The 26,958-nt window shown below is 31.2% G+C and overlaps 1 protein-coding gene across 1 annotated transcript in view; it reads right to left on the bottom strand.

The window, feature by feature from the left end:
• Positions 1-1,275: 1,275 nt before the first annotated feature.
• The window catches only part of LOC118191722 (protein FAM114A2-like), a 45,645-nt gene continuing 19,962 nt past the window's right edge, over positions 1,276-26,958 (bottom strand). The window contains exons 4-12 of the mRNA XM_085825945.1: positions 24,619-24,716; positions 22,950-23,084; positions 17,338-17,596; positions 14,488-14,576; positions 14,184-14,255; positions 6,685-6,824; positions 6,500-6,572; positions 6,342-6,413; positions 1,276-1,432 (exon numbers count right to left, since the gene is read on the bottom strand). Coding sequence (XP_085682071.1) covers positions 1,346-1,432; positions 6,342-6,413; positions 6,500-6,572; positions 6,685-6,824; positions 14,184-14,255; positions 14,488-14,576; positions 17,338-17,596; positions 22,950-23,084; positions 24,619-24,716 — 1,025 coding nt within the window. The 3' untranslated portion in view covers positions 1,276-1,345. The remainder of the gene's footprint in view (positions 1,433-6,341; positions 6,414-6,499; positions 6,573-6,684; positions 6,825-14,183; positions 14,256-14,487; positions 14,577-17,337; positions 17,597-22,949; positions 23,085-24,618; positions 24,717-26,958) is intronic.

Raw genomic sequence — 26,958 nt, 5'->3', positions numbered from 1 at the left:
AATTTTGTTTACCTCTTTCATTGTTGGCACCAATCAATGTAATCGCAGATTAAATAGGTTTACAACCTTCTAATTACGTTAGTATTTTGATAATGAAGGCCTTACTTAGCTTTTTAGAATAGTAAACTTATTCGCGACTCATTTAAAAGATTTCATTTTGTGTTATGCTGAATACAGTGGTAGGAAACATGAAGTGGCGGAGCTATGAACATGGAACATGAACAATATCTTTAACGCCTGACATGTCTTCAAAATGAAGAAATAAATGTGATATAAAGTGGGATAAAGAAAAGTTGGTGTTATATACTTTTTAGAGATATATAAAAACAAGTTGTATGGAATGCTCCAATCCATAGTACTGCAATCTTGATGATCTGTAACACTCCAAATGACCCCTTGCTTTCATGCAATCTGCTACCCATGGTATATTCAAGTAGTCAGGGTTTTGTAGCCACAGGTAACTCCTATTCAAACTGAGCTGATGTTAGTTGTCTATTTCTTTTAATAGTTGTTGCCAAATAACTTCTGAGTCTGTTGTGGTACATTTTCAACCTTGACATAATTGTCTATACATTACCAGTATTTTTCAACCATTTCAGATTTTTGACATGGTGCTTTTGGCTACTTTAGATCTTTACAGGATCTATGTTAGTGTTTGTCTACTTTCAAACTCCCAGTCTTCTCAACAACATGTTTAATCTTCTACTGGCAAATATTTTATTCAACTACTCACACAATTAATTTAGAAGTCTAACAACAAAAATCAGTATTATATTTGCAAATTTTCCTGGACTTTGTAATAACCATTGAAACTAGTCCTGAATAATTTGCAAATATAATGCTGATTTTTGTTGTTTGACTTCAAAATTAATCTTTGTTCGGTGTGTTATTTTAACCTAAATTATTCACACAATTTTGGAAATTAGAATCAGAAGCATCTCCTTGCACTCCTTTCCACACATGCAAAAAATTCCATTGGACTATGCAATAACACTGACCTTGAGCTACCAGATAACTACCTTATATGGGATTTCACTTGATAGAATTAACACAGTACCTTTTCATAGTTGTTCCTTTAATTTTCCCTACCAGTGCATTTAGCATGCACTGATTTGGACATAAGTAATAAATTTTGTTAATAGACATAAATGTGGAAAATTTTTACTCTGTTCCATTGGACAAAAAATAGGATACTCAGTACATAGATATTTTAATTAAATCATATGTTGTATGATAAAGAAACAAATTTTGTGTGATTGTAATTATACAATTAAGCAAGCATTATATTCAAATTTATTGGATCAAACATAATTTCAATGGCACCATATAAATTCATAAATTTAATTTATTGTAAGTTTTCTAAAAGAGAGAACTGTAGCACTGGTACCAACAGCATGTATGCATCTTGAATGTACTTGTTGCTGTTGCCAGCCTAAAAATATTGAAAATCAATCTTTAGTATTATACACTGTCATAAGAATACATGGCTACTGTTCATACACATGAATATATAATTCATAACTAATGATTATATAATGCTGTCACTAGTTTTTAAAATTAAAATTATCAAACAATCAATGCACTTGCTTACTGAAATAACTTTGATTACTTTTGTTTATGCAGTAATTCTGATCATATTATACATTCTTAGACAAAAAAAAAGATGACACACCAAGGAGGAGTTATTCGAATGGGACGAAAATCGGTAGAATTTATGTACATGTACAGAAAAACAAATAATTACAGTTTGAGAAAAATTGGATGATTTATTAAAGTGATAGAGCTTCACAAAGTCAGTAATGCGTTTGTCCACGTCTGGCTTTTATGCAAGCAGTTATTCGGCTCGACAGAGGTTGCAGATGTCCTTCTGAGGGATATTGTGCCAAATTTTGTCTAACTGGCACATTAGATTGTCAACATCCCGAGCTGGTTGGAGAGCCCTGCCCATAATGCTCCAAATATGCTCAACAGGAGAGGGATACGGCGACCTTGTTGGCCAAGGTAATGTCCAGCAAGCAATAGAAACGTGCAGTGTGGGGGCGGGCATTATCTTGCTGAAATGTAAGCCCAGGGTGGCATGACATGAAGGGCAACACAACGGGCCTTAGAACTTCGTCGATGTACCGCTGTGCTGTAAGGTTGCGACGGATGACAACCAAAGGGGTCCTACTATGAAATGAAATGACACCCCAGACCATCACTCCTGGTTGTCAGCCTGTCTGCCCGAAGACAGCCAAGTTGGTATCGCAAAGCTGTTCGGGGCGTCTCCAGACTTGCCTTCGCTGGTCATCAGGGCTCAGTTCAAAGTGGGACTCATCACTGAAGACTATTCTACTCCAGTCAGTGACATTCCAGTGCAAATGAGCCCGACACCACTGCAAACGGGCTTGACGTTGTACAGAGGTCAATGGTAGTCAGCGCAAGGGCCGTTGTGACCTCAGCCCCTTTTCTGTAAGCTGTCTTTGAATGTCCTTGTGGTCACTGAAGCACTAGTTGCACGTACAATTAATGATAATGATGCATCTGATGCTGCGAGTGCCGCTCTGACGATTGCTCGGACTTCACATTCTGTCGTTTCTCTAGGCCTACCGCTTCCTTCTTGACACTGTATGTGGCCATGGTTCACCCATTCTTGCCAACATCGTATAATAGTGGCATCTCTCCTGCTCAAATGTCGAGCTATTTGGCGATAAGACCAACTACACGACCTCTCTCAAATTCTGACATCTGCGCATATTGTTCGTGCACCTGTATGCGAGGCATAGTTACTGTCTACCAGAGTACACGGAATGAAATTCCTTAAGAATTTATGACATGGAATCGTAATTTCTCCTCTTAAATATCCTACCAATTACGCAGATCAGATGCGCTGTAGCGACTATTGTTCATTCATTGGCAGCCAAAATGTAAAATTTTGCTTGTTCCGGCAAAGCCTGTATGCATACCAATTTGTGTCCAATCTGCTTTATATCTTCTCAGTGCGTCTTTTTTTTTTTTTTTTTTTTTTTTTTTTTTTCTCTAAGAGTGTATATTTAAACTACCTGCTTCAAATACAAACTGATATTTTAAATATTTTTCTCCATTTACATGCTTTAAATCAGGTACAAGTCATATTAATGCTGTCTTACCTCTCTGCGTTACATGAAGTAAAAATAAGAATAAAATATCATGCTTATAACCATTAATAACTAATTAGTAAAATATATTGAATGAATTTATTGAAACACTATATATGATTTGAAATGGTTCAAAGCACAATAACAGAATTTGTATAATGGTTCAAACATAATTAAAAATTTTTGTCTTTAAGCTTGCAAAGCCCAGGAAGATTTAAGATAATTTTCCTCTCAGTATTGCAGTCTGCTTTACTAAGAAGAAAGGTCTTTCAGTATATATCAGGCATGGCCAAATTGAAGCTTTCTGCCCTTGAATACTGTTTTCATCAAAACAAAAATGTTTTATTTTAGAAATAGCATTCTTATAGGAAAACAGAAATCACATTTCTGCATACATTTTTAATAATAAGTTATTTCATTGATTTAAATTGCATGTGGAGTAATTTTAAGCAGCTTTTAACTTTTAGCCATTTTTATGACTTATTACTAGTGATACAGCTTTTTGAACAATTATCAGGGCAGCAGAAAAGACTAATACGTTGGCAGCATTCTCATACCTGTACAACCTGAAATTCTGGCAATCCACTTGTACTTAACTGTACCTATACTGCTGATGTACCTCAAATTTTACAGTATGGCACTATGAGTACTTAGTTGTAGCGTGCATCAGAAAAAAACAAAAATTTTATCTGATGACCCTGTTTGTATTTAATTAAATAACTTATGGTCATCTTTCATCTCTGTATGATTTTGTCCTTGCATCAGTTACGTAGGAAAAACTAAACTAATTATTTACGCAAAAAGTTGCTAAGTTGACATCATATTTTTAATAATTTTCATTTACCAAATTTCATTTTCTCTGCAGACTCTCTCTCTCTCTCTTCGCCCCTTTTTTATCTGAGAAAAATTATATTTAGAATACAGTTTATGGACTTTATACAGTTTATGTTTTTGCACATTTTGAAGAGAAACATTGCTTTTCCGTAATTCAAAAACATTGTAAAATACATGGTATTAAAATTTATACGTGCAAAATTTGCAACATTATTAATCAGAAAGAGGGAAACTCAATCATTACTCTCACGTGGAAAGAAGACTGAAAAGATGCCTGAAAAAGGTATGTACTCTTCCTAATGTTTCTAGAGTTGGTTATCATTGATTAGCAACAGAAAATCCATCAATGCAAAAATCATTGCAAAGTCTTTAAACACATCTGTAGCAACAATAAGTAAAATAATAAACCAAGATTTGCAACTTGAAAAAGGTAAAAAAACAATGTTAACCAGTCGAGGCATGTGTCTCAATGCAGAACAATTTGTAGAATCTTATATGAAAACTATTTACCAGGGTAAAACATGGTAACCTTGATGAAGCATAGATTTATCTAAACGACTGCAATGAGAAAAGGTTCATTTATTATTGAAAACAGAGGGGAAAATGTATAAATCTGGTTCTGTCAATACAAAGAAAGTAAGCATTGTAAAAGGTTTATGATTGCCACAGAATTCTTCTACACTGAGAAATTAAAATTATGAAAACTGGAAGAAAATGTTAAAATCAACTCAATGTACTAAAAGTTTTACATCCGATATTTACAGAAGAAATTCCAATGACTTTTAAAGAGTGAATGTTCAGCAACAAGTCATACTTCAAAATGTACCACTGCATTCCTTGAAGAAATGAAGAGTGATACAGGTATTGCATATATACCTTTTCAACATACTCCTGCCAAGTTCACTGACATTTCACCTATGGACCTTTGGTGTTTTGAGCTCTTTCCAAGTGCAAACCAACCATGATTGATAAACTCTGGAAAGTAGTGGAAGAGAATGGAAATTTTATAAAAAGACCTATCATGGAAATCATGATGCAGACTTAAATAGACCAGAAAAAAGGCTATCAGACTTAACATTAAAAAAAAATACTCTTTATATTCAAAGCATTAATTAAGTAACCCTAAAATTGTTCCAAAAATGTGTAAATACCCTCTGCATTTCTCACTGCACCTATGTCTGCTATAAACTCAATCTATAAGTCATATGAAGTACATTGTTTCATTTCATGAACACGACTGCAGTACAATGCTATGTAATATTTTGATGTTTCCCAAATTATATTATTTTTTTAAAAAATGCCTATTATTTTTTTTTTATTTTTATTTTATCAGTTAAAATTATTTCTTTTTAATTTAATAGTACTATCCTCCCTGAGATGTAAGATTTTAACATAAGTTTTCAGAATGCAAATGCAAATATGTTTTTCTCTCCTCCTTCCAGCATTTATCTAATACAATGGAACCTTGAGATATGAGGAAAGTATAAGCGAAAAATTCATTCCAAATAGAACACTGACTCGAGCAACGAGCCAAGCTGTTGCCATGTGTGCATTGTTTCCCCATCCGGCTTGACTCGGTGAATCCTCTCGTTAGATCACTCAGTGTTCTTTGATCTATGTGTTTGTGCGTGTGCGAGTTGTTTTTTACGTTTAACGTAAAAATGATTATTTCATGATGCCTCCCAAGGAGATGGCTGCCTCAGATAGTGCTGCAAAATAAAGGAAGCAGTGGCCATTGAAATTAGTAAGAAATCATAGATAAACATAAGCGTGGTCTAAGAGTGACGGAATTGGTGAAGACTTATGGCTGCGAGACATCGACGATCTGTACTATTCTGAAGAAGATGGAATAAATAAAGAAACTTGGTGTGGCCAAAGGCCTTACTGTTACTTCCAGGTACCATCCAAAACACCTAGCAGATGATGAGAAACTGTTGTTGGTATGGATTAACGAGAAGCAGTTAAAAGGCGATTTGGTGTCGGAAGCACTAAGGCTGAGAATCTGTACTGGACCTTCTCTGCAAAATACCAGGTGCATCGACTGAAGATGAGATGGCATGTATCCCTATCAGCAGTCAGGACTCTTCATAAAGGTAAACTATAGTTATATTATTTACCAGTGTTATTTATTAGAAAAACTTATTTTTTATGTTGATATTTTTGGGGGTGTGGAACAGAATAACTGGATTTCCATTATTTTCAATTGGGAAGTTTGTTTCTAGATACGAAAACTCGCTATACGAGCTCAATGCTGAACGAATTAAACTCATATCTCAAGGTTCCACTGTATTCACCCTTTTTTTTCCTGCAATTTTCTTAATAGTATATTAGTTTGTATGTGTATTACAAATTATCAATAATGTACATTATTATTGTAATTAAAATTCATACCTCTAAATAAAGATTTGTAACTTTAAAAGTAATATCTTCTGCTTTGAACTGGACAGGATTCTCAGAATTACCCTATAAAGTGAAATAATAATACTTAAGTATAAAAAAGTATTACTCAAAATAAAACATTAAGCGAAAATATTCATACAATTTCTAACCTGTAAAGAATCCAAACACCTGTGGTACCTAGAAGATAGATTATCAACTTCCAAGCACATCACGGTTGTCATCCTAAATAAATAAATTTTAGAAATGTATGGTAATTAAACATCATGTGAGTAAAATAAAAGAGATATGAAACTAGAATTGAAAAATAGGTATAACTGTATATATATATATTTACCCAGTGAGATTAGTGGCACATTGTTCTAAATTTTGTTCTATAGTTGATTGTACAAGAATAAGCTCTGCAACTTTTTGGAATGCTTCAATACATTTTGATGTAAATTCAGCTAAACTGTGAATGGCAGATCTATAAATTTCCTGTAATATAAAGTAACATTTAATTATTTTTAAAGATATACGTGCAAGATTAAAATATGTAAATCAAAATTCTAAGTAGCAATAGCCCTTTAATTCCTTATTTTAATTTGGGCATTTCCTCTTTCTGTTCTAAAAACAGCAAGAATGTTAGACTGCATATTTCCTATCATATGACTTTTACATAACAATGATGACATAGCTAATTCAGAACTTAACTCAAATTTCGAGAACCGAAGCTTTTCTCTTAATGAGCAGGCATATTGAATAACTGTGCACATTGCTTCTTCTCTTCTTGCTAAGACAATGACTTGCTGCTTTCTTCCTATCATAACAATATCAAAAATGTAAATGTTCTTGAAAAAGCATGAATAGTGTGTCAATCTGTGGATAAAAAAATTTGTATTGAATTAAAAATTAATATTTAATCTGCCTTGAATGCCAGTTTTGCTCTTCATTCACACCTCGACATTTATGCAATCAACTTTTCTTTATATTTCTACGACATAACTGCACATACCGGTTTCCAAAAATTAAGGAAAAGTCACAAAAATAGCAATAACTCATTAAAACATAAGTCAAGACTAGAGGCAGGATAAAGTCAGACAGAAGTAGCCAGGTGGCTAAATGGAAGTCCTTGTGTGGTTCAAAGACTTTGGTAACAATTTCTAACCACAGATCCAAGAGGTTCAGCTAAGGATGGCCAACCACTGTGATGAGTGCTGATGACCGATATTTGTTGTTATGCACACAAAGAAACAGAAATTCAACTCCAACGGAAATCAGATCCTCCTTTACTGCAGACACTGGGAGGTTGGTGTTAACGTCAATCGTGCACAGAAGGCTTCATGAAGGGGGTCTTTAAGCAGGGCAACCAGTCATTTGCATGCTACTCACATCATGTCACAGAAGGGGATGTTTGAGTTGGGTACATCTACAAGCCCACTGGACAAATGATTATTGGAGGGCTGTTTTCTCTATGGATGAGTCCAGGTTTAGTCCCCAAAGTGATAATATGCATTATATGATTTGGAGAGAACCTGGAACCTGCTATCATCCATCAAACATCCATGAAAGAAATGCATACACAGGAGGCAGTGTCTGTATTTGGGGTAGTAACTTTTTGGGTGGACGCACAAACCTCCATTGTCTTTCCATGTGGAACTATGAATGCTCAGGCCTATAGGGATGACATCCTTTATGCTTATGTGCGCCCTATGCTGCGGCAACAGGTGATAATTTCCTGCTACAGAACAACAATATTAGACTGCACGGGACATGCATCATGAATAATTATCTTCAGCAGCAACCAATTCAACGCATGGAGTGGCCAGCTCAATCCCCCGACCTGAATCCTATCGAGCATGCTTGGGATGCTTTAGGAAGACATATAGCTACTCTCAATCCTCCTCCTCAGAACCCTGCCACGCTTACAACTGCTTTGCAAAAACAATGCTTGTCACTTCCTATGGAACTCATAGACTGCAAAACTGACAACATCACACATTGCTATATGTGTTGTATTGCACTTATGGGAGATCATACTGATATTGAAGGTAATTTTCTTGTACCGAACTGACACATCCAATTTGTTCATTTTATATGTATGCAAATTTCTGTAACATCATAATTGTCTGGTAATTTCTTTTCATGTTATTTTATTCCTTACTATGTGTTGTATATTGTGGGTCAGTTTCATTAAATTCTACATTAATATTTTGAGTAATAGTCATGTTTGTAATTTTGCCTTCTTTGATAATCTGGGAGTGTGTGTATGCATGTATATATATATGTGTATATGTATATGTATATATATATACTCCAAGTCCCACCCACTACCATAAATTACTTCACCCAAGTCTTACCGACTGATATTATTCAAAGCCCCTACTGCCGCTAAGAATTTTCGGACACCCTACACTTCTGAGTCAGACACGAAGAGAACACTTTGCCAACTCCCCCACTAGAAAGAATGTAAGTTACTTAATACCTTTTCTGGCCTTTATATCTTCATGTGCATTCACTGATCTTATTTATATTATTTTCTATATTATTTTTTATATTATTTTTATATTGTCTTTGATTTGTTTTTACAAAGTTTGCATTATTATCTTTTTTTATAATCTTCTATGTTTATTTCAACTTTACTTTGAATTCGATTTCATAATGACAATTTCCAATGTTTAATTTCTACAAATAATATAGTACTCAAATGCATAAACATGAAAGTGTCGGGGACGGTTACTCGAGTTAAATAGGATTTCTCTACAGTAATTGACTTTTACTCCAAATTGAATTGACTAAAATGCTTAATAAGAATAAGTACTTTGAGTATCAGCATTGGTTCATAATTCCTTCTATACGCGGAAATATTTGGCCTGACTAGAATTGCCAGTTTGGCTTTAACTTATAACTCGAGTAAAGACGAAACACTTTAGTATTTACGTATTTTTATCAATTATTGTTCATTGAACGGGAGTTGGTTTGTTCCCCTTGAAAAGTCAACTAATTTCCGATCAATGACAATGATTACATGTTTTAATTTTTCCTTTTACAATTGAAATTTTATTCTTTGTGATGATTTAACTCCAGTCCCCGTTAAAACATTATTAACATTTTGCTTTCAAATTACTTCAAAACATCTTTCAAAATATAACTTACCAGTATGGATTCACACTTTTAAAATAATTCTAATTAAACTTAGGAGATAATATAATCAATTAATCAATACTGTTTAGGAAATACATTATTATTAACTAACTTTGCAGCATTTGCACAAGTAATAATAACTTGTATTCGCACTAAATGGATTTAAGATCATACAACATTATATATATATGTATATATATATGCATGTATATATATATATATATATAAAGGTAAAATTTTTAAAGCAGCATTATACGTTAAAGGTCCTGTATTCTTTATAGCATTTTTTAAATATCTTATTTACTTGCATATTTTTGTAGTATATACCACTTCTTAAGAGACAAAATACTTTACTATTTGTGCACACATTTTACACTGTTGCTATAAATCAAAAGTTGTTAAATCATATGGTTACAAAAATATGCAGCTAAAACATTTGAAAGTTATGAAAGTACTCTTTCTTTTGAGAGAGAAATTATTTTATGAATAGAAGTTCATCAAATGAGATAAAATTTGAATATTTTTGGTAGTATAATTTTTTAGTATTTGTATATAAGTTCGCTCTGAAAGTCTACCTTAATGAATCTGTTTCTTAAATCTTCTATGTTTATTTCAACTTTACTTTGAATTCGATTTCATAATGACAATTTCCAATGTTTAATTTCTACAAATAATATAGTACTCAAATGCATAAACATGAAAGTGTCGGGGACGGTTACTCGAGTTAAATAGGATTTCTCTACAGTAATTGACTTTTACTCCAAATTGAATTGACTAAAATGCTTAATAAGAATAAGTACTTTGAGTATCAGCATTGGTTCATAATTCCTTCTATACGCGGAAATATTTGGCCTGACTAGAATTGCCAGTTTGGCTTTAACTTATAACTCGAGTAAAGACGAAACACTTTCGTATTTACGTATTTTTATCAATTATTGTTCATTGAACGGGAGTTGGTTTGTTCCCCTTGAAAAGTCAACTAATTTCCGATCAATGACAATGATTACATGTTTTAATTTTTCCTTTTACAATTGAAATTTTATTCTTTGTGATGATTTAACTCCAGTCCCCGTTAAAACATTATTAACATTTTGCTTTCAAATTACTTCAAAACATCTTTCAAAATATAACTTACCAGTATGGATTCACACTTTTAAAATAATTCTAATTAAACTTAGGAGATAATATAATCAATTAATCAATACTGTTTAGGAAATACATTATTATTAACTAACTTTGCAGCATTTGCACAAGTAATAATAACTTGTATTCGCACTAAATGGATTTAAGATCATACAACATTATATATATATGTATATATATATGCATGTATATATATATATATATATAAAGGTAAAATTTTTAAAGCAGCATTATACGTTAAAGGTCCTGTATTCTTTATAGCATTTTTTAAATATCTTATTTACTTGCATATTTTTGTAGTATATACCACTTCTTAAGAGACAAAATACTTTACTATTTGTGCACACATTTTACACTGTTGCTATAAATCAAAAGTTGTTAAATCATATGGTTACAAAAATATGCAGCTAAAACATTTGAAAGTTATGAAAGTACTCTTTCTTTTGAGAGAGAAATTATTTTATGAATAGAAGTTCATCAAATGAGATAAAATTTGAATATTTTTGGTAGTATAATTTTTTAGTATTTGTATATAAGTTCGCTCTGAAAGTCTACCTTAATGAATCTGTTTCTTAAATTAAAACTGTGGCTCTGTGACAAACCATTACATGAATACTTTGTTATGAAACCTTTCTGAATACCCTGGATAATCGATATGATAGTTGAGGGAAAAAAATTATCATTTCAGATTAAAAAAATTAAGCACTTATATATAACTGCTAGAATTTAATTAGTAAGATATACACTCACATCCAAATTTATATTTACATAACGTACTGTTATTCCATGAAATATCCAATCAATGTAATCTATTTTTTGCAGGGAATGTGTGAAAGATAAGCCTAATTCGCATTATCCAATCAAAACAAATCAAACAGTTTCTGATATGCAAATCAAGGCATTATGTTATTTGATGTTAATCAAGCACTTTGCACAAAATGAATATCTGAGAGAATTTCTTCAATACAACATTTGATTTCAGTGTGTAAAATCTCAAAACAATTTATTATGACTCTGAAGTATCATTTGGAAGAATGTGAAAAATAGCAAATCATCAGCCATTTAGAAGCAGGGCAGACAGTTATGGAGAAGCAGTGAGATGTGTGAATATTTCAAGACAAAAGTCTCTATGGTATCGAAATAACTCAAACTCTTATAAAAAGGTTTACACAATGTCATAAATAAATAATAACTATTTCTCAAGATCAACATCTGGCAATAACTTCCATTATAACAGGAAAGTGACTGGTTGGCAGCTCAGTTCAGAGCTTTCAGCTGCCATTGGAACTGTTGTATCATGACAAACCATACATAGAAGGTTTATGAAAAAGGTCTTTATGCCAGAAAGCCAAGGATGTGTGCTTCACTGTGTTCACAATAAAAGAGGGATTGCTTTAATTAGTGCAAATATAGAACTGGAGTGAACTCCAACAGTCCCATGTTCTTATTACTGATGAGTTGAGGTTCAACTCATCAGTAATAACTTAACATCCAATTCTATAGGTTCAACTTAACATCCAATTCTATACCTCTTTACATCTAGAGGAAGTCTGGAATGGAAAATCTCCTTTTCAACATTATGCAACGTAACTGTTCTGATAATGCAGGTATGACTGATCAGGGAAAAATAATGAACAAAAGACATATGCCCCTATACATTTTCAAGAATGGATCTGAGACAAGCCACAGATCTTAGAATAAAGTCTTTAGAATCTTATGCGAGACTTTACAAAGGTACATTGCGCAAAAAAAAGGGGGGGACAGTCCTATATTTCTTGTTCTACTGGGTCGATTGACGAAATTCAAATTGCATTTTCCATGTCTCGAAAGCATGGCTTAGGATATATATCAGATTTATATATATAGCATTGTTCTAGCATAGGTATTTTGACACAAAATCGAACTCTTTCTGAAATGGCATGCCAAATGTTTTCCATATTTCAATTCTATGACTCAAATTATGCCTAGATATTAGATTCTGTAATTTTTGGCGAGAAATTTATGGAGAAATTTCTTGGAATATGTTTCTCAGTTTGCACCAAGAATAATTCACTTGGCGAACTTTTTAATTTATAGCAAACTATTCTCCTTTCCTTTATATCATTACCCAGAAGCGGAAAAAAAGTCATTGTTAATACTTTCAAATAATTTCAACAAAGTGCATAAACCACATTTTCTTATTATCGCTTATAATAAATACGCCTAAATTCAAAGCTCACCAAAATGTAAATTCACATATATCTCAGGAAATTTTGAATAAAAAAACTCTAATTTTTTGCAAGGATGCTTAGAAATCCATATACTTTAAGAAGATGGCAAAAATTTTATAGGTTATAATTAAAATATTTTTTCAAAAAATTCATAAAAATTATTTAAAAATAAATCATAAGAACTGGGCAAATTTTATTTGGAATGAACCTAAATTTTGAAATATGAAAGGAAGAATCAAACACATTTAATAAAAAGAGAGATATTCATAAATATATATCAAATTCAATTACAATTAAGGAGCTAAAATTTTGAAAGCTAATTTTTTAAAAACTACTCAAACTTGGCATAATTGAGTTGTAGAATCGAAATATGGAAATAATTGGCATGTCATTTCAGAAAAAGTCTGATTTTGTGTCAAAATACCTATATTAAAACAATGCTTTATATAAATCTAATACATATCCTAAGTCGTGCTTTCGAGACACGAAAAATGCAAGTTGAATTTCATCAATCAGCCCAGTAAAACGGGAAATATAGAACTGTCTCCCTTTTTTTTTTTTTTTTTTTTTTTGCAGTGCACATATGGATCTGACTTTTTATTTATGGTTGATAATGCTCATGCATATCAGGCAACCTTTGTCGACGAATTCCTTGAAAGTGAAGACACTGAGCAACTACAGTAGCCTCCAAAATCTCCTGATCTTAAAACCCGACAGATAATTTATGGGACTACCTTGGAAAAGCAGTTGTATGAAGATATCCTCTTTCTAGAGATGTTAATGTCCTGAAAACAGCATTGCTGGAGGTGTGGTTTATTCCTCAAACAATGGTTAAAAATGTCATTGCCATCGTGATATGCTTGTTCAAGTCGGGTAATCACACTCCTTCTGACTTCTTTTTTCCCTCTCCCCTTGAGTTCTTCTGGTAACATACTATTACTATTTTTATTGTTTCATGCTATTTTTTTTTATCATAAGCAGCACTGTTAATTTTTTCCTTTTTTGTTTCTACGTTACGACGTTATGTGTCATTCACACAAATTCATAAAATTACTGTTCACGTTTTCGGAGACATCCATGATTTCATGCATGTAAAAATAATTTTGCACATGAGCGTATATAGCATCAGTAAATTTTTACATTCAATTACAATTTTGATAACACTCTCAGGAATCTTACTATTTTACAACAATAAAAATTAATAAAAAAAGGATAATTATGACATTAAAACAAATTACTATTTTTTATGCCATAAGCTTATTAATTCTTAATTTTATTGTTGAGCAATGCTTCAGATTGATGGGAAGAAAATTATATATTAAAACAAACAACAACAAAAAATGTTATTTTTTCCACTTACTTCAGGAGTGGCTTCACTAATTTCAGTTAAATTTGAATGTTTCTTGATGTCTGCATCAATTTTTCTTTGAACCTGCAATTCACAAAGAATTTTTTTCATTTTTTAAATACTGTTAAATTTTAAAAAGATTATTAATGCATGTATGACAACATAATAGAATATTAATTACATTATGGTTGAAAATAAAATATGTACAATTTATTTACTTTAAAAAATAAATACACTTTTTTTATTTGGGGGGGGGGGAACATAAAAAGCTTTTCCATTAGAAGTTAATGATTTTTATACTTATAGAGAGAAATACCTTCACAATGTTATCCACATTCAAAGGCAAATTCAACTGCACAGCATATTTTTTAAGCTCCAGTTCAAAGTTTTCCAATTTTTCACATTCTGGGGAATAAATTTACATTAAATTAAATGACAAATTTTAAATAGTTATTTACAACAAATATCTTACTTTTTATTATTTTATACATAAGTTGGATACAATTAAAATCTTCAATGAAATGCTTGGTGTAATTGTTAAAGAATATGCATAATATAATTGTATAAAAGCCAAGCTATACTGGCCATGCTAAGGATTTTAACAATCAGTAAATTCAATTTTTATGTGATTAATATATGCTTACAAACACAATGCAATCATGATTTCTTTAACAAAAATATAAAGCATTATATAGAATTTTTTTGGCAATAACAGAAAAGAGAGGGATTCACATGCTGATGGAGAATATTTTTCATACATACTAATTTTTTACTTATACCTATATAAGTAAACAACTTAATTAATCATAATAAATTGCCTAATACTAAAAGCTGCAAAGTAATAAAATAATAACTTATTTACTAATGGATTATTTAGTATATTATCTCCTCCAATAAAGGTAGGTAGAATTCTATTGAAATGAAGTAACTTATAAGCATATTTAAAAAAATTTTAAAAATATGCTTACAAATTACTTCATTTCAACAGAATTCTAACTACCTTTATCAAAGGAGATAATATACTAAATAATGCATTTTTGTTGTTAATTGATAGCAGATTTGTTCGTTCCCCTTGATAAGTCAATTAATCTGCAGTCAATGACAGCAACTACTTTTTCAATACTTAAAATGTTTACTTCTGATTTTGGTTTGTTTTTTTTTTTTTTTTTTTTTTTTTTTTAAATTCAGGATTTTTCTTTTTACTTTTTATGGTTTTTACTGCAATACAAATCTAGAAATACTAATTAAAATAGAGTATCAAAAATTTATTTATTATAATAATTTATGGTTTTAACTGAATTTCTGTTCCTTGGAAATGGTATTAAAAAGTTTTCTAATGATAAATTATATGTTTATTACTTTGCAGCTTTAGTGCAAGTTATGGGCTTATTAGCTTACTCTTAATTACTTTATTTAGAACTTTCATTATAATTTAATGGCAACTTTAGTGTTTTTTTAGTACAGCCTACTATCAATATATTATCTCCAAGAAATTTTTTTTCTTGCCAATTTAAGGCTAAACTGTGTAAAATCGCATTAAGTGTTAACATTTTTAACGATAACCCTTTTTACATTTCATCCCTGAATACAATTGCATTTACAAACATTTCGTTTTAAAGTTTTTGCAGACATGTAAAGTTGATTTTAATTTCCTTCATGAGTTTGATCTTTAAATGTCTAATTAACTACTTTTTTGTTAAACTTTAATTTAAAAGATTATGTAAATTTTGATCTTCTTTTAATTTTGAATTTAACTTTTTAATATTAAATAATGTATCACTTTTGTTTGACTTTTGAATTAGGAGTTGAGAGTGTCAGGGTATGCTTCTTGTAAAGTGAGGATTCCGTTTAGTTGTGCTCTTAATGAACTTAATACAAAAGATTATCTTACTAATTTTATTTTGTTTATGAAAGATCTTTTGGCTAAAATGGACTAATGTCTTTCTATTGATTTAGAATGTACATGACTTGTGATCGTGCTCTGTAGAATATTAATTAGGTACTTACTTGGAAGAAATATGAAACACTCTTGCATAATTTGGTTGTTGTTAATTGATAGCAAATTGGTTAGTTCCCCAAGTCAATTAATCTGCAGTTAATGACAATAACTATTTTTTCAATACTTAAAATGTTTACTTTTGAGTTTGGTATTTTTGCGATTCAGGACTTTTCTTTTTACTTTTTTATTTTTTTACTACAATAGAAGTCTAGAAATACTAATTAAAATACTGTATAAAAAACTTATTTACTATAATAATTTATGGTTTTAATCAAATTTCTGTTCCTTGGAGATGGTATTAAAAAGTTTTCTAATGATAAACTATATGTTTATTACTTTGCAGCTTTAGCGCAAGTAATGGGCTTATTAATTTACTCTTAATTTATATATATATATATAGAGAGAGAGAGATAGAATATTCTTAGCTGCTATAAATTTTAAGACATTAGCATATTTTTGTGTTTTTATAGGCTTTTAGCATAATCATCAAAATTTTTAAAAATCCTTTAAATCATAGTTCTTTCTAATAAACATAAAAAATATTTATAAATTTCTTGTTTTGATGTTTTCTTAATACCAGCAAAAAGTGCCCTTTTAACACATACTAAATAAAAAAACATTAATAATTATTAATTGCAAAAACAATAATATAAGTTGGCCAAGATTATATTATTTTGTTCACTTATAACTGCATGATTACTTTTCATACTTTAAGAACCATCATATTTTCAGCTACATCATTAAAATTATATAATTTATAACAGATTTCATAATTATAAAAACACGTTGCTTCTTTATTAAAACTTGGAAAATTCAGTCTTATAGTCCAGTATTTACTTTGAAAGAAAAATGCATTTCATTCACTCACATTAGGCCTTTATATAATACACTATAAATGCTTTTAATCAAACCAATTCCTAACTAAAACTGAACTTTGGCTATTCAAGTTAGCGAATTTCCTTCAAGCCTAACATCTTTCTTTCTCTTACTATTCATAACCCCCCCCCCAAAAAAAATATAGTTACTTATATGCACAAAATATAATTTTCTAACAAATGACACATGAAATAAACATTTCAGAAAATAACTAAATTCCTGTAAGGTTTATAATCTAAAACATTTAACAGCAACATATATAATATGCCCTTTCAGGGAAAAAAAAAATACCTGATAAATCATCAGCTGATGGAAGATTTTCACAGATGGTCTGAATCTCTTCCAGTTTGTTCTTAACCTCTGTATTCTTTGCATATTTTATCATGAGACGCTGAATTTTAGCCTGACTCTGCCTCGAAAGCATTTCCAAAGCTTCAAGATGCACTAGTCCTTGATATTCATCAAATATTTGACTGTAATTAACTCTGTCAATGTCTTCAGAACTTGGCTCGTCTTTTTCGTCTGCTGCTGCTTTGGCTTCTCTCAGTAACTAAAATAGCATAATGCAGTTGACAACATTAAAAAAATAAACACTTCATAACAGTACCACGTTATAAATATGCCTTACAATTTTATGCATGTTGGCCATTGTTTGAAAGGACTAAAACCTTTACTTTTATTATTATAACACCACATTCTCATGAAAATCAACTTCCTACTTGTAAAAAGCAGTCTTAATAATCATACTCTGTGCTCAAAAAGAAAGGGGAAAAAAAGGGAGTGCAGTTGTATATCTCCAGTTCTACTAGGCCGATTGATGAAATTCAAATTGTGTTTTTCCAGTCTTGAAAGCACGACTTAGGATATATATTAGATTCATATATAGCATTGTTATAATATACAATAATTTTGACACAAAATAGGACTTTTTCTGAAATGACAGGCCAATTTTTTTCCATATTTGAATTCTACGACTCAAATTATGCCTAAATATTAAATTTTGTGAAATTTACAGAGAAATTCAAAAATTTATCTTGGCATATATTTTACCGTTTGCGACAAGAATAATTCGTTTGGCGAACTTCTTAATATATGGCAACCTGTTTTCCTTTCCTTTTTTTCAATGTAAACAAGCGGGAAAAAGTCATCGTTCATTATTTCGAATAATTTTAACAAAGTGTGTAAACCACATTTGATGTTATCGCTTCTAACAAATATGCCAAATTTTTAAACACACCAATACATAAATTTATCAATTTTTATTTATTAATACGTAATTATGTATATCTTAGAAAATTTTGAATAAGAAACTGCAATTTTTTGCTGATGTGCCTAGAAATACATCTACATTATCGTAATGTTAAAAATGTTATAGGTTGTAATTCAAAATTTTTTTGAAAAATTTATAAAAATTATTTTAAAATACAAATTTTAAAAATAAATCATGAAAAATGGGTGAATTTTATTTGGAGTGGACCTAAATTTCGAATTCTTGAAGTAATTCGAATTCGAATCAAGCAAGCTTATTAAAAAAAGAGATAGCAATAAATATTGAAATGTAAAGGCGCGGTGAGATGGCTTCCCCGCAAAGCAGTTTTAGGGTTGCCATAAAATGGCAAGAGAAGGCAGGGTTGCCACATTTGGTGAGAAATCGCCCATTTGGCGACAAAATTGGCGATATACCATGGACGGTTGGAGAACTTTCTGGAACGAATTCTTACCGGTTTAGTCCAGAATGTTCCCGAACACAAGCTGAAAGCTACATAAACCGTGCTGGTCCGCAGTCAGTAAGTGTGCTTCATCGAGAAGTGTGCGTCTCTCATCAAGAGTGTGTGTACCTCGCATAAAGTGCGAGAGAGTAGTATCAAGTGTGTCTCTCATCAAGAGTGTGTGAGCCTCGTCTAGCGAGTCAATCCCTGCGGAGTCGATCGAGTTGACAGCCGGGCAGCGAGTGCCGAGTGGGTCGTCGAGTCCACTGAAGGAGTCTGTTAGTGTATCGCGGTTAGTGCATCGTCGAGAGAGCATGTCAAGCTCTGGGAAAGTCTGAACCAAAGAGTCATTGTGCTCCTGCGTCGTCAAGTGCATCGCGAGTTGTAGCGTGGAAAGCCTTGAGAGTACATGGAGTTCTGAGAATGACCAAGCAGAGTCGGCTGTTTGCAGGAAGCTGTCTCCACCGTGATAGCCTGATAACCTGAAGGCTGTGCCGCTGATCATGTCAGCGTGTTTATAGTAGATCTTCAACGACTGTAAAACGTGTTTTGGAGCTGTCCTGACAATATTGTCTAAATAAAGTGTGTTTCGATACTTCATCAAGTGTCATCGTTATTCACTCCAAATCTACAAACCCCGTACGAACGTGAAGTAAGAAAATAATGCAACAGCTGGTGTCAAGAAAAGGAAGAGAAAAAAAAGTAACAATATATATCAAATTCAATTAACTTAGATGAGCTAAAATTTTGAGAACTAATTTTTTAAATACTCGTGCAATTTTTACAAAACTTGGCAGTTTGGCATAAGTTAAGTCGTAAAATCGAAATATGGAAAAAATTGGCATGTCATTTCAGTAAAAGTCTGATTTTGTGTCAAAATACCTATATTAGAACAATGCTACATATAAATCTGATGCATATCCTAAGTCGGGCTCTCAAGACATGAAACATGCAATTTGAATTTCGTCAATCAGACCAGTAGAACAGGAGATATAGAACTACCTGCCATTTTTTTGTGCAGTTTACAATTACTTTTATGCTAGAGCACCACCATGCAAATGGAGTTTATCAACTCAGAAGATGATATGTCTAAGCACCTATATACTGTGGTATATATCATTATAAATATTTGTCATTTCAAACAATCGACAATCTTTGTTAAGTTGCCGACACTTAACCCCTTCGAGCTGGGTAGCAAAAACGCGCGCTTATCGTGGAGGCTGGCAGTGTCTTATGCGAGCGTCTCTCCAGGGCCGGGAGCTTTTTTGCTACTAAGCCTAAATCCATGAAATTCCGAAGTATCAACGCATTGTTTAATAATGCTCTATAGAGTATTTAAATGGCTTATGCTTTATAGATATTTTTATATATATACGTTAATTACCTTATTTCTTGTTTAAATGAATATTTTACACATTTTATTTTAATTACTCACCATTTTATGACTTTTAACATTATACATCTGAAAACTAAATATAGTACTTAAAATTCTCTTTTCGTATGAAAAATTTGAAAACAGGGATCTACACACAGTCCTATGTTACATTCCTTGCACTCGTAATAACTCATCTGCCATTTTGGAGGATTTTTCCTCATTTGCCGTTTTGAAGGAATGTGAACAAACGAAGCATCGTCTTCTCATTTTCTTATCAGTCTCTTCTGAACAAAGTTTTGGAAAATGTCTTTCAGTTAATCTTTCAGAATCAATATCAGAATATCAGAATTTCAGAATCAATATCTGAAATATTTTGCATCATTTTTGCTATTTCATGCTCTGTTAAACATTTTCGACGCTTCGACATTGCAATGGTAAAAACAGAAAGAATTCACGTCTAACAAGATCTAATTATTTTCTAAAAACTGAACTGCAAACCGAAATACTCAACGCTTTAGCGCATATAAAACTTCTACTTACAATAAACAACTACCACATGCGAATAAAGTGCAATTTAAAGAGACGTAATAAATCACGCCATTCGGAAACATTTAGTTCCCCGTTTGTTTATATAATCAAAAACACGTGTATGTGAGTCATGCTTCTCTCATTTCGAGTAGAAGGTCTAATGTACATGTACCTGAAACCATATGGACATACAGTGCCATCTTGTGGCAGAAATTATAGTTTGAAAAATGTTCCAGGACACTGGCACAAATACGTGACAGTCGGTAGTAAACGGGAAAATGCTCTGTCACGCCTGCGTGTCGGCTGGGAGGTGAGTGTGTTCGTTGCTGGCACGTAGACGTGACAGTCAGCGCGAAGGGCTTAAGACATCTAAATACAAGAGTCATGCAAAAATTTGAATATGTGAAGCATTTGCCTTGGATAACAATTGCAAAGCGTGATAAAATTAATATATGGTAAATTAAATGTTAAAATTATCCAATAATCCCTCAAAATTTCACCCCCTTCGCAATGTTATAAGCATATAAACATGCCATCTTTATACTTTTTAGCAATTTTTTTTTTTTCACTTTAATAGTGATCCTAAAAGTTTTCTCTGTTGCTTGACTCTTCTCGTTAACATTGTGAAAAGTCAAAACAATTTAATCATGAAACGACAAAAACTTTTCATGAAATAACACAAAAATCACTTGAAAATTCAGTTCTATAGCACAGATTATTAACTAAGTAGCAACAAACATATTGATGCTCGTGGGCAGAGTAGCATTGTCTCAAAAGAGGTAAACAAGTACAGGGCACACAGTAGTGACTTGTCAAACTCAAGTCAAACAAACCTTGCATACCAAACAAAATTTTTTTTGGTCTAAACAGGACAGATACCAAGTTGGAAGCACTGCAAAGCAGTCATATACCGAAGTACCACTGCATGTATTAGCAAAAAAGCAAAATGCTTTTCTTTATGAATTGCTATAACAAATTAGCTATTCATAAATCTGAGAAACTGAGTTTACTAATAAGTTCTGATGACTGATCGTAATGGACTATCTAATTACAGAAAACATGAGAGATATTTGCCTGTGGCAAGCTTATTTTTAGCACAGGTTTTCTTATGGTAAATCACAGGAACTCTACACAGCCAAACCATTAGGAAGAGTTTTGGGTCACTAATGTGGGAGTGACTCTCAGGTTACTCTGTGTTGAGTGGCTGCAGGTAGCATATTTGACTCCTCATAATAATTATAATGATTAGGTAAGGTTGCTAGGTTGCGTGCTCCTACTGCATTTTAAACTCGAACGTATTTATTATTATCACTAGAACTCTTTATACACACATATATATAATTCATGAATTAAAGTGACATGAATTATAGTCCTTGTAGTGTGAGGAGTCTCTTAACAAAGTTCTCTCTAGTCGAGAGCTCAAGAGCATTGTAGATCTCTCTAGCCGTGAGTTCAGGAGTGTTCTCTGATGTTACTCCCGATGGTGAAAATCTTCAGACTGAATTAGTCACACCGCCTTAATCTTACAGTAGCATTTTACATCCTCTGATTCGTTATATCTGGAATGATATCAGAGGAAAAATCAGATCATTTGGTTTGTCACCCCTCCTGAAATCAAGAGGCTTTGATGACAGACAGGGTGAAGAACAATAAAATCTCCTGACACTAGGCAAGAAGTTATGACTCTACGATGTCAAAAATATGTCATGTGACACCTCGTAAAGGCTGGGAGCCATGAATTGCAGGGACCGCACACAATTTACTTATCTCTGTGTGGTCTACCACACATTCAACTGTCTGACATAGAAACGAGGACAAACTACAAGCATATTATTAAAAAAATTATATTTAAAATATAATACTACATAATTAATAATCAGTTTATTTATTGCTTTCATCTGTTAGTAGTTCTTTAAATGACTTTTAGTAACTAGAGCTTTTCAGTAAAATATTTTAGCCAAACAGGTTATTTGGCTGATGCACACTTTTTTACTTTTCCTTCTACTTTCAAATTAACTTTGCCCTAAGTATAGATACCTATGTATTCTAGGCCTTGATTAGCTGCTTTCCATATTACTTTGTTATTTCAAAAACTTTGCAAACTTTTTGCCTTTTTAAAAATATGCTTTCTAAATCATGAAAAATCACGATTTTTTAAAAACAATTATATTTTATGAAAAGTAATATCTTTAATAGTTATTAGAATTATCACAAAGGAATTTATACTAAAAAATTAAATCAAGTTTAACATGACTAATACATATCTAATAAAAATAAAAAATCCACATTACCTGTGACAAATTCATATTAGGTGAAAACGCAGCTCTCTTTTTTCTTAATCCTGGATCCCCCTCAGTCAAAATATCAAACGTTTTCTTACCAATCATTTCAAGTGTATCTAATCCACCCATAATGACTTTTGACCCCTGTAAAAGATAAGGTATATCTATATACTTCACAAAAATTAATACTATAAGCTATTTCAGTCACTCAAGGAGCTGTTAAGGTCTATTTATGTAATTTTTCAGGTATTTTTTATACATATTTTGAAAGTTTTCACAATACCTTTATCATATACTCAAAAAAAAACTTGTTAATAATACATGTGTCCATAACAAAGTCGACAACAAATTTCTAACCACATCTTCACTATACTGCTCAGTAATTTTTCAGAACCCCATGCAATACTTTAAACCAGGAGTTCTCAAACTTTGTACCACATAAATATAAAACAAATATATATGTACCACCATAAAAGCATTTCACTATTAAAAATCAATGCATCCTAAATGGAGGGTATATAATCAAAGAATAAAACCTTTTAAATTTATATTATTTATTAATATTTGTAAATGAAACTTTTACATTACAATAAAATGTAAAGTATATTACGAATATATAACAATTGTGGTAAATAAAGAGTAACCTGAGTCACAAGGCTAGCACTGGCAAGATACATTTGAAAAAATATATATTCTGTCTTTTTAACATTTTAGATATTACAAGGTTTAAAAAAATGGTGAATATTGTGAAATTTAGCCAGTTTTCTCGGCCTATCATTTCTAGAGCCATATCATTTTGAACATTCATTTAATTTTTTTTTTCTGTAAAAATTGTACCACTAAAAATATTGTAATGTATCACTAGTGGTAGGTGTACCACAGTTTGAGAACTGGTGCTTTAAGATATCTATATACAAATTTAAGATATTTAAATCTGCATTTAGCTTTTCTCTAGGTTTTTTTTTTCAAAATACAGTACATTTTTGTTTGCACGAAATATATATATAGTTTCAGAATTATTTTCCAACACTTACTTCATAAATATTGCTTCCCCAATTGTGTAAACAAGTATAAAAGTTTAAGATATGCTCGAAATTTCCCTCCTTTCAATTTCAAACTGATAATTTGTATTAAAAATGCATGTTTTCAGTACTAAAGTAGTGCGAAATTAAAGTTTATACTTTTCTTTTATATTTCATATCTTACATATATCTATTAACTTACTCAAACAGTCTATCAATTTACCCTTGCATATCTACTGCTACATAAATAATATGAGATTATTGAAAATTATCTACAGAAAAATTAAAGGAATCAACTTTGCATTATTTGTAGATTGTAATTTTCTCAAACAATCCTCAAAACTTGAGATTTTGATAATTCACTACTATCATACATTTATTCTGACAACAAAAAATTCAAATCATATCATAAACATTTGTAATGAAAAGCACTATTCTAAATAAATAGTTGTTTGAAGTATTCCAATAAATCTGACAAGTAAAAAACAATTATTCTTCTAAAATAGATATACAGCAATTAAATATTTGCTCAAAAAACCTCTTTTGTATCACCAAGAGAATTTTGTACTTGACTAAGTAAGACACATCCTTACTATGCATATATATCACAAAGAAATTTCATAGAAAACTGCCATTCATAAAAAAGGAAAACTAACAGTATTCTCCAAGACTTTGGTCCAAGAAGGTAACAAGCTCGGTCTGCTTTCACTTTTCTCATTTTCCTCTGCCTTTTCAGAATTAGAACTTTCTGCACCTGTCAATAAATATTTTCTTCTGTTTCAAAATATTATAGAGACATATTCACATATATAATACAAAATATGTAATTAGATACATGTATAACTTCTAAATAGACATAATATTTAATAAAAATGTTTTAATGTACTTCTATCAAACGTTTTTTACACAGATTTTAAAAATTAAGTAAATTATTCAGATCCTCAAATTCATGCATACAAAAAATAAAATGAAGAATATAATTTTAATATCATTGGAAAAACAAATGATATTAAAATTATATTCTTCTATGGAAGCTGAGACAGTATTTCTGCTGCTTATACCTAATTTAGTACACATCAAGAAATATTTTAAATAGCAAAATAATACAAAATTGTTCGTATTTAAATAAGCTGTTATCAGTGAATGGAACAATAATTCATAGATATCAATGGTAGACATCTTTCTTAACTAGGCAAATAAAGCAAGTATCAGATTAAATACATATTTGTTTAGCTAGCACAAATATAAATAATTATTAAATTAAGTAGCAATTTTTAACTAGAACAAAATTTTCCTTTTATGGCATGAAATGCTAAAAATGAAATATTAATTAATTTTCTAAAAAGGCAATGTTCCAAATTACATCATTTAGAAAAAGTAACACTGAGAAAAGATAATGCTTTGACAAGAAAAGAGTGTTATACCGAGCAAAATGTATTTCAGTTGAATGTCTAATGGGGGGTAGAAAGTTATGCAAACTTTTTTATGAACTTGAAAACCTAATTGTACAATGCAAATATAATAACTGTATATAAAAACAATATATATACATAACAACAATATATGTATGAAAGTGCTGCAGTTGATTGGAGCAATTACATGCGATAAAATAATAGTAATAAGGATTAGGATTCTTAAAAATATTCTTAGGAAACGATATGTGAGTATATGTGCTATCAGTATATATTCTTCCAATAAGTTACATCTCTTAAAATGTAAACTTAAAAAAAAAAATTATTTATTATACCTTTGAGTCTATGATAAAAGCAACTGTTTTATGCATCCTATCACACAGTCTGATCATACACACAGTTGCAGGAGCAATTCAAATTCATTTGTTTATGAAATAAATCTATCTGCACCGAAAGGACAACATTCTCTGGATTCAAAGATTACCCTCAGCAGTGTGGTTTTTCTAACATCCTTGCTCGATAAGTCTCAGTATTTTGTCATATGTAAAGACTTTATTAGCAGTGCTCAAGTAAGTGCTCTTAAGTGAAATTGTTAACAAATGAAATTATAAAAATATTAGAATTATAATCTTAGGCAGTATGTCATAATATACCAGACACATGAAGAGGGGGTTGCTTTTTTTTTTTTTAATTATTGACAGCCAGAGATAAAAGATTAATAACTGATTTTTTTAACTAAAATATTTGATATCAGCTGAATATTTAGAAAACAGTAAAGAGGATGAAATATTACCAAGGATTGCTTCCTATGGATAAGAAAATTCAAAAAAATTTTAAGGTATTTAAATGTTTCCCTACTAAAAATGTCGCTTTACAAAAATATATACTTTCTGAAATGAAAAAAGAACTTATGCTAATATTAGATTCTAAAACATGCTGGAACATTTTGCTTTTAATGATGAAATTAAAAAATCTAATTCTAAAAGCATTAGACTTAAATTTACAAATGAATTTTTCCAATAGTGAATTTGATTTAATTTTTAAAACTGTGTCAGCTCTGCTTCCAATAAAGCTGGCTGTGGAGGCATTATGTCTGAAGGATTCCAATATGTTAACTTTGAATGCAACAATAATTTGTATGTCATGAACACTTAAAAATTAAGACACAGATCCATCTGATGAAATACAGTACACTGGAAATGTACACAGAGGAAAGACATAGAGAAATAGAAAATATTTTGAGGTATTTGCATAATCAAAATGGCTTTGAAAAAGAAAAAAAATAGAAAGAAATGAGGCTAACAAGTTCAATTTTAATTAAATTCATTGTAAATTTGCACAAAAAAAATTATGAAGAGTAAACACAAGTTTACCCAAAGGAATTCATTGAATATGATAATGATGTTAATATTGGAAAAGAATTGCCGGTACTTCTTTGTTATAGCAGCCCCCCCCCAATCAAATGAGACATCACCAAAATCTAGCTATGCGTTCTTATACCCCACCACATTATCATATATTAGCACAAACTGCATGTTCTTATACCTCACCATATAATCGTATATTAGCACCAGCGTGTTCTTA

Source organism: Stegodyphus dumicola, chromosome 10 (genome assembly GCF_044657685.1).
Source record: "Stegodyphus dumicola isolate Sdum_Otavi_A_Nest chromosome 10, ASM4465768v1".
Classification (NCBI taxonomy): Eukaryota; Metazoa; Arthropoda; class Arachnida; order Araneae; family Eresidae; genus Stegodyphus; species Stegodyphus dumicola.
Note: the sequence above shows the minus strand (reverse complement) of the source record. Positions and strands in the feature narration are given on the sequence as shown.